Genomic DNA, 9,674 nt, shown 5'->3' on the forward strand with positions numbered 1-9,674 from the left:
ACATGATATTGCCCCTTTAAACATTTTAACTTATTTATTTTATGCCCACAATTTTATTTATTGAATTGTCTATTTTGGTTATTGTTTATGTTTAAAAAAGTCAATGTTTTTGTGTTGATAAGCCTGAGTGGTCTGTTGACTGACCGTTGTATTTGTTCAAATAATTGTAATGTGCAATATAAAAAAATGTTTGTCCTAATCATGTCCTATGATTATCTGACTGGAGTTTTACTTTTTAACTTTAAGTGTATTTAATTTAGTTATAATGTAAATACAATTAAAATTAAACCAAGTTTTAGAATAATTATCATTATCAATAATTATCGTTTTGATCCGTATATTGGTAATTTCTGACTGGGCCTCGTGCCACTTTATGTTCAACAAACTGGGCCATGAGGCCAAAAAGGTTAAGAATCCCTGCTTTAAAGTAAACAAGTATTTATTTATTATAGAATAAAGGTCTAGGGAGAAACAACGACCTGTTTTAAACCAGTTCTCATCTCCTAAATAAGCCAAAAGCTTGGCTACAATGTCAGGTGTGAGCCACTAGAGGGAGCCATGGCCCCACAGAGACTCTGAACTGACATGATGATGGCTGTTCTGTCACTAATGTTGTTTCCTGGCTGTCAGCTGGATAATCTAGTCTTGATCAATAAAATCAAGGAGCAGCTGATGGCAGAGAAGATCCGGCCGCCACACCTGCCCGCTTCTTCGGCCGCTTCCCAGCAGCCTTTGCTCTCCCCCTCCAGCCAGGCTGAGGGAACTCAAAACGGGATGTCCAAAACGCAGCACATGCCGGCCCTCCACAGTCCCAGCTCCTCTCAGCCCGATATCGCCCTGCACGCCCGCCCTGCATCCAGCTCCGTCACAGGTATCGCCGTCAGATAGACTCAAGTGGTACAAACACCATAAAAGACAGGTATCCTGCACAAAARTAGATTTAAATGCTAATTTTTGGATTTAATTGTCAAAACAGGTCGTATTCTTGGAGATGTAAATTTGAATTTGGATGACAAGGCAGCTATAAAAGCCCGAGGATTGTGGGAAGACTGGCACCTACGTCAGCTCATAGACCATCCCTCCAGAACAAACCACGTYTCAGGTGAGCACACAGTTCTTAGAATTTCTGTTCTGCAAACAGAGAAACAAAGTGGTTGGCCCATTCCAAACGGCAGGGTGTGGGCTTTATTTCTMATCAGTTTCACCACTGTACCTGCTGTGCAGCATTCTCCGCACTGAAAAATTATRACAAAACATGACAGCAGCTCTGAAGGTTTCTTAGTTTGATTGTAATGTTAGCACAATCTTATTATCAAGGTTTGACCAAATTGGCTTCACCTCTGTCATTTCTCATCATCATATGACCTCCATCTAAATTTAAACCCTTCAACAAAATAACACCCTTTTAATTGTATTAATCTCATCATAGGAAGTGTAAATTTGTGGTAAAATAACCTGATTTATTAAAGCAAACTCTCCCTTTTTTATCACCGTTCATACATGTTCAAACGCAAACTGCTGCAGGTCAAACAGCTCTTCCGCTTCTTCTGTCTTTTCCCAAGAAACTGAGCTCACGGTCAGATTGATTTGAAGATAATTCACTCACAGGTCTAGCAACGTATTTTGGGGAAATTTGTGCCAGGTCAAAAAAAAAAAAMAAACTTTGTTGATAAAACACAAGAAGGTGACGTCATGTGGCTGGGATCTTTGATGTCACAACATGTTGTTTGACTTTCTCAACGAATTTCTGTTGAAAACATTTAATTCTCAAATAATCTGCTCGAAGAGTATCTGTAAATAGTAATAAATTATTGTGGTGAAATAAGTTTATGTATTAAATAATAATAAATAATAAGAATATTTGACAGGAAATCATTGTTCTGGTTATGAAAACAGACTGGTGAAAGAAACGTAGACTATAGATGCAACTTGTTTGCTTCCTTTTTTAAAGTAGAAGAAATAAAGATCTATATGTGTAAACATTACTGCATCTGTTGGCCCAACCTGAGCTTTTATTCTGTGTCTTTTGGAATACGGTGTAAAATAAGATGKTTTTATTTAGATCTTTTATAAAATATTCATTCATTATTACCTTTACAAAATAAGAAGTCTTATTTTTTTCCCAGTCTTTTTCTCTTGTTTTCTTTCTCATAGTTTTGTTTTTTATTTAACAAAAAAAAAGTTTTGTGGGCAGAGGAGGAGGGTAAAGGCAGCTGTTTATGTCAAATGAGAGAAAAAAAACTTTCAACAGAGTATGATGTCTCAGGTTTCAGCTTACTAAAACAGTGCAGGTAACATAACTGAGCTTCTCATGCAGCTTCTTGCTGTTTTTTTCCAACTTTGAACTGATCAAACCACCCAAAAAGAAAATGAAATGTCTTCAACTACAGAACAAAYATCAATTTGTCTTGTTAGACAAATTCCCACAGCAGCTGCAATGTGAGCTACTTGATAATGAATTGAAATGAAAGTTTTTTTATTACATGCAAAACAAAAATATTGTTTATAACATGCTTTAAAAAAGGCTTTCAGTGACTCAGTGTGTTTATTCTGCATAGGCAAATTCAATGGAAAAAAAGCTTTTCCATTGCTTCTAAGAAATTTTGAAACAACTTTTCAAACAATGTTGTGCAATCATTTCCTCAAAACTGCTCACCTTGACAAAGCCAGAAAATAATGCAGCACCCTGCAGCTCACTTTGYCACCACTTTCACCACTTCCTCTACTACCACTACCACTACTATAGAGAGAAGTTTTCAACTATTGTTTCTCACTTTTAACTCTAAATAGTTTTTTTTTTTCATTTATGCAACAGTCTGGATGCTGAGATAAACATAAATCTCTTTCTGCATTTAAAAGAAATTTGAAAATCATAATGATGAAGCCATATGGTATTGAATAAGCTGATGTTTTGTTGTGTATTCTTTGTGTATTTGTCTATTTTTGTGTGTATATGGCTGCAGTAGTCTTCTGAGTTGAATAGCTAGTATTCTTTGTATGTGAATAGGAGGCAGGTATAAGTTTACACTTCTTTCTGCTCTTTCTTTTTGTTTTGGTATAATGAACTATTCCTATTTATTATTGAGTGAATGAAATAAATAAATGCAAGGAAAGTAGTTGATCAATCAATGAATCAATCAAAACTTGATTTGTATAACATTTTAAACACCCCAATGCAACCAAAGTGCTGCACAGCAAAATAAAAATACAGTAATATAAAACCATGCAAACAATCCTCACTTCCAAAATAAAACTGTTCTGGCAGACCTCACAGAAAGAGAGAGACCAATCAGTTGTTTATGATTACTTTCTAAAAGTTTTATCAAAATCTGTCGATTAGTTGATAAGATGAATTGCCAATAAYATTCATTTAGTCAATCCAATTCTTAGACATTTAAAAAAAATCACCTTAAAGTTCATTAGTCTTGATGTCTGCTTTGTAACTGTGTGATAARGAAGTTAKGTTGTTTACCAGGAATGTTGGAGACGTTGATGGAAAAAGACAGATTTGCCACCTTAGGTATGAAACAATATTAGACCTCCTGAGAACAACTGTGATTTCAGATAATGGGAAGCCCCCACACATTTGAATTCTAGAAAACKGTAAGTTATGTCATGCAATGAGAAATCCCTGGACCAGGGCTGTCAAACTCATTCACCGGTGGCCACAAGAGCACCCTGAGGGTGGCCCTCATGCATGATGAGATGCATGGTAATATGGTTTATGGTCAATGCTGGCTTTAAAGCAGCTTATTTTGAGATATTAATACAGGGCTGTTGAACAAAATGGCTCAGGGACAGTTACTCAAAGCCAACAGCTCAGGGACACGACAAGTAATATTTAAATTATAAATTTGTTTTTTTACTATATTGAATCATAAATTTAAAGTTTACTATTGATATAAAACCATTTCCATGTGAAATTAAAGCATTTGGCCCGCAGGCCTTGAGTTTGACACATTTGCCCTAAACAAAGAAGCTGTTAGTTCATCTTTGCTGACGTGTATGACTGCACTGTCTGTAGTCATGGACTCAGCAAGTAAAAGAGCTCAGGTGACTTCCTCCTGCTGTGTGTCTGTCGTTCTTTGTATTGAGGTATCTTGATAAATTACGCATCACCGATTCAAGATGGCSTGCTGTGCATTTCTTGAAGAAATGCTAAGCCTGTAATTTAATAAAGCATTTAAAGGAAAGTCCTCCTAAAACAACTTTAAGAAACGGAGATAAACACATTAAGTAATGTTCTTCACTTTYGTGCCCATCAGGTGTGGCGCTGGCATCGAGGACAGGGAACCTCAGCACTTCAGAGATCATAACCCCCACGACACCCACCTCCAGCAGCCACGGCCGGCTCGGTGGAGCTCCCACCCCACACCTGCTCTCGGGGTTAGCCAGTGGCCACGGGGTTGAGCCTGGGAAAAGCAACGGCGGCCTCGTGGGACTCCTCGGCCCCCCTCCGAAGGCGGAACGGGGGCGCAAGAGGATCAAGGCCGAGAACGGCTCGTCCCTTCTGGTTGTGCCCTACCCGATCCTCGCCTCGGGAAATGAGCCGTCCTGCGTCACCATCACCCCAAAACAGGGGAAAACCTACAGGTCGTAATTCAATTCAGTTCTGAGAGTTATTTTAAATAAATACTTTTACTGTGGCATTTTGCAACATTGCATGAGATCAAAGCAATACAAACACATTATGAACCAATAGGTGTGGTTGACAGAGATGGGGACTTATGAGTCGGACTTGAGTCGCACTTAAAGGAACAGTGTGTAGGATTTTGTCAATTCTTTTAGCCGAAATTGAGATAATCACTAATGACAATAATAAAAAACATGTCAAATCATTGCAGACGAAGACCTTGTTTTATTATTTTTACCTTATAAAAAGCTGTTTATATCTCCATGGTTGCAGGTTGCCAGTACAGGCAGCCGCCACCTTGTCTACGCAGGCTCATGAAGGACAAACTGCGGTGGCGGCGTCAAAAACGGTTTGAGTTGTAAAACTATAAATGTAATATTTGTTGTCTGTCATTGTAGCTGGGATAATTTTACTTATTAAAGCTCATAATCTTACCACTTGAAACATCACTAGCTCTGAAGCTGCTGGTAGGCATCGCGGTTGGAATTATCAAAGGTTTTTGACACCTGAGAGACACCGTAGCAACTCCTTTGCGGTTGGAAGCAGGGGGTGGGGGTGGGGGGAGGACCAGGGAGGATGATTCAACCACTAGATGTTGCTGAAAACAACAAATCCTACACACTGTGCCTTTAAATAAATACTTTTATTTTGGCATTTTGCAACATTGCATGAGATCAAAGCAATGCAAACACATTATGAACCAATAGTGTGGTTGACRGTCATGTCTTTAATATCAGCAAACACAGAATGCATGCAGTTTTTGCGAAGGTGACAAGTGACAGAACAAAGTTGAGAAAAGGATGAAGCAAACACAAACACAGCTGTGAACATAAACAAACAGAAAACAAAACCTTTTCATTTGAAAGTCAGACCCAAGGAGATTCACTTCACAAGTTATGATGACTTAAACATTAATGTTTCTCATGTAGTTACTTATTACTCTTAAGCCAACAGATTTACAAAAGCAAATCCTAGGCTAAAAATGAAAACAGAACTATTCAACAAAATGTGCAGCGAYTGGAGAGATCAAACCAGAGATGCGGACTCGTGACTCGGACTTGAGTCGCATGAAGTCCTTACTATTAGAGACTTAGACTTGACTTGGACTTGTGGTTTGAAACTTGCAAACAATGCAAGTCTTTTCATTGCCCGGCTCACGATTCTCACTCCCTCAATACACATCCATGCTCAGCTCCTTTGAGAACAAATACATAAAGTTTTAAGAGCAAAGACTCCTGCTCTCACATTGAAAATATACGCCCTTGATTGAAGTCAGAATAATTCTTCCATACACTCYGCTCCCTCTCACCTGAGAATGGGAGGGGCCAGCGCCGTCCAGYGTTAATGACGTGTACCCTAGGTGACACACACAGCTTCAGCACGACAGCACGTTGCAGTAGGYATCTCTGCTGCCATTCATTATAAGCTTTGCTTACAGAGACTATTCAAMGCCATGACAAGAGACTGGCAAAATGCAAAGTGTGTGGAGTCCAAATCCAAAATTTGTTCTTATAATGACTTGTGCAGCCCTTTTAACTTAAGRYTTCTGGTTYATCATYTTCACTGACATGCTTTTATGCATTTAAAAATATTTTTTCTGGTATTTTATTGTAAAATCAGCAGCAGACTTGTTGGACTTGTTCTTTGTCAATGAAAAGATATAATTACAGTATGCTTTTGTAAGATTACAAGTGCAAAATACAGTTAACAATACTCTCTAAATGCTTGATGTTATTTCAACCTTAACCTTATCTGCAATTTTAAAACMGTATTATGTTTTAATAGTATTATTAAAACATAATACTATGTTTTAACATTTGATTATTGTTACAGAATATTATCTGGTATAATTAGAATACCTTTTATCAAACTGCCAGTTAAGTAATACATGCAACGAGACATGGACTTGAGGTCAAGAGACTTGAGACTTGACTTGGATTTTTGGTCAGAGACTTGAGACTTGACTTGGACTTGCAAAAAAAGACTTGCACACATCTCTGGGTCAAACTTGTTAGAGCTGACCATTAACATGCACTGTTTAGCTTGTGTCCAAGGTTATGTAAAGTCTGCTTTAGTGACACGCTTACCTACATGAGTCATTAGGACTTGATACCGTTATAAATCACTTAACACAAAAAGTTCATGCCTTACAGCAGCTCATTTTTCTTTATTTGCATATTTTAAATATGAAGACAGGCCTTGTAGAAGATTAGTTGTTGGTATTTTTCAATCCATGCTTTGATTGTGTCAAAGATTCAATGAACCTTTAGAAGCCGGATCTATAATCATGCCATTTTCAAACTCAAAATAAAACAGATAATATTTTTATTTTATTTTCTTAAAAGCTGCACTTTGAACAAAGATTTTCTAGAGTTATGAACTACGAAGTTTTACTTTTTCTGCTGTTTTGTTTAACTTCCCTTTTGGAAAATGACGTTCTTAGTTACAGCTGCATACAGAATACCAGTTGTATGACACAGGACAGACAGACACAGATTAAAGAAAGCAGTTAAATTCAATTATGGTTTAATTTCACAAATTAATAAGTTCACACCCTCAAATCATTTTTATATAACTGAAATTGAAATTTTGACATAACTGGTTAAGTAAATCCAACAATCTGTTTTTTTTTTTTTGAGTGTAAAAGTAAAAAAAACCAGAGTTTTGTATAAGAAACCACAGTATAGAAACAGAAAATAGTGAGTTTCTGCCACTTTGTGTTCTTTATCCTCCCATCTGTGTCTCTGTTTTCTCATCACAGGTGTAAAATTTGTCCGCTGACCTTCTTCTCCAAGTCCGACATGCAAATTCACTCCAAATCGCACACGGAGGCRAAGGCCCACAAGTGTCCCCACTGCACCAAGACCTTCCAGAACGGGGCCTACCTGGCCCAGCATCTGCGCATCCACCTGAACATCAAACCGTATCGCTGCTCCTACTGTGAGAGATGCTTTCGCCAGCTGTCCCACGTGCAGCAGCACACCAGGTCCGACCTTCGACCCTGACACAATGCATCTGCGGCAGCAGTTGTTCCACCGTGATGAGCTAAAGCTGATTTGGTTTACTGTAACAACGCCCAATAATTAACCGTTTCACAATGAGAGCTGCTGAGCTAACATAATCTGTTGGCCCAACTCCATATGTGCCAGTGTATTTTAATGAGATGTGTCGAAACTCTGCTTTAAAGCTGTGCAGTAAAATTAGCTCCCTGCTTTTAATCTCGAAAAAACAACAATATTTTGAAATGATTTGACTTAGTAAATCTTACGTCATTATAATCGCATTTATTTCACCGAATTTGCAGGAATCTGCACACAGGGATTTTCACGGCAGGACACAAAAAAGTGATTAGGAGAGGAGACAGTTGAGGAGAAAAAACTGTTCTCGTGTCTGCTGGTTTTTGTTCTGACAGCACAGGACCTTCAGCCAGAGGGCCATTTTTAAAACAGGTGTGTCAGGTATGATATGATCTCCAGTCAGTTTACTGCCCAGCTTCATGATGTGATCACGCTTCTGTTTAGTGTAGACAGTGGAGCTAGGGTCAAACACTGAAATGGAGGTCAAGATGGCCTCGATGGCAACTCTGTAGAAGTGAGCAAGCACCTGAAGGTGTTCCGCCTTTTCAGCACCAGTTCATGTGATATGTGAACCTTCTTATTTATGATTATGAAGCAATTGTTGCTGGGCTGTTCTACAAATCAAAGAAACAAACTGAAGTTTGAGAGTTTTGTGCAGTTAAATGGTTTGTGGCCACAGCTCATCTTGTGTTCATTTACCCTGCAGGGTTTGTTTTCGGTCTTCCTCTCTGACTTGTTTGAGCTGACTCACTTGTCTCCTTGCAGAATCCACACAGGTGAACGGCCATATAGATGTGCCCACCCAGGGTGTGAAAAGGCTTTTACCCAACTGTCTAACCTGCAGGTAAACACAAGCTGTTTTATTTGCTCTCTGCCTCTTTTRATCCCCACCATTGGACTTTGTCTCTGAGAAATACATGGCTGAACAAGTAAACAGGGTGGGGCGTCTCAGATCACCACAGTTAAGGTTGCTTTCCTTAACTAGATCCTTATCAGTAATTATACTGATAAGTTGGWCAAAAAGAGGTTGTAGTTATTTCAGATTTAACTGAACAGCGAAAAAATGGATTTTTCCTGACTAAAACAGAAAAAAAATCAGACAAAAACATGGCAACTTCCATCATAATTATTACACAGTTTGAATTTCTACGTATATATTATTAATTTATTGACAGCCTCCACTGAAGTTGCCATGCTAACGAGCAGCCTCTGCCTAAAGCGGTGCAACGTTCCCATTCAAATTTTCACGTTACCATTTGAAAGTATACTCTAAAGTGGGGTTCTGCCGAAATGATTTGAAGAAATAAAAATGTAGTCATTGTTAGTTTGGAGAAACAATCCATAAAACTGTATTTGTCTTTTTGAAGAGAGGTTTTAGCATTATTGCTAAAAGATTTGTTGAATTTACTTTATCAGTTATGTCAAGTAGTTCCACTCAAATGAGTAGAGTAAATGTAAAAACATTTACATAAGTTAATCTCTTTACATTTGCTCAACTCAGCTGACTCGACAACTTGTAAATTCAACAAATCTTTTTTTCTTTTTGAGAATGTTTTGTGACCAGGTCACAAAACAATTTGATATTTTAAGGGAACAAAGTATTGCATGTATGCATGTAGGTTTTTGCTGACTTTAAAGCTTATAAAGGGATCCCCGATTAGTTGTAACATTAGACTTTATTTGATAAACATTTATTTTAACTGTAAAATAAAGACTGTAAAAATACTGTAGGCTGTTAAGTTTTGTAAATTTTTTTCAGCCTGTAACTGAAAATACGGATGGAGAACAACAGAGCTGCTTCATGGAAGAAGAACCTCAGCTTAGCGTGTTAGCCTTTGCGCAAGCGCTGACACTATATTGCCTTATATGTATTAGCTCGGTGCTAGCATGACAAACTAACAAGCTAAACTGAGGTCCTCCATCTATATTTTCAGTTGCAGCTGAGTCATTTTTGTGTTCCCCTC

General features: G+C 38.1%; 1 protein-coding gene across 3 annotated transcripts in view; it reads left to right on the forward strand.

The window, feature by feature from the left end:
• Positions 1-9,674, forward strand: part of znf362a (zinc finger protein 362a) — an 18,227-nt gene that overhangs the window by 5,022 nt on the left and 3,531 nt on the right. The window contains exons 3-7 of one of the 3 annotated variants that reach the window (XM_014002863.1): positions 631-871; positions 977-1,102; positions 4,266-4,593; positions 7,395-7,619; positions 8,476-8,554. In XM_014002863.1, coding sequence (XP_013858317.1) covers positions 631-871; positions 977-1,102; positions 4,266-4,593; positions 7,395-7,619; positions 8,476-8,554 — 999 coding nt within the window. The remainder of the gene's footprint in view (positions 1-630; positions 872-976; positions 1,103-4,265; positions 4,594-7,394; positions 7,620-8,475; positions 8,555-9,674) is intronic. The other 2 variants (XM_014002864.1, XM_014002865.1) reach the window with 2 other exon arrangements.

The sequence above is a fragment of the Austrofundulus limnaeus genome, unplaced genomic scaffold (genome assembly GCF_001266775.1).
Source record: "Austrofundulus limnaeus strain Quisiro unplaced genomic scaffold, Austrofundulus_limnaeus-1.0 Scaffold15, whole genome shotgun sequence".
Lineage (NCBI taxonomy): Eukaryota > Metazoa > Chordata > Actinopteri > Cyprinodontiformes > Rivulidae > Austrofundulus > Austrofundulus limnaeus.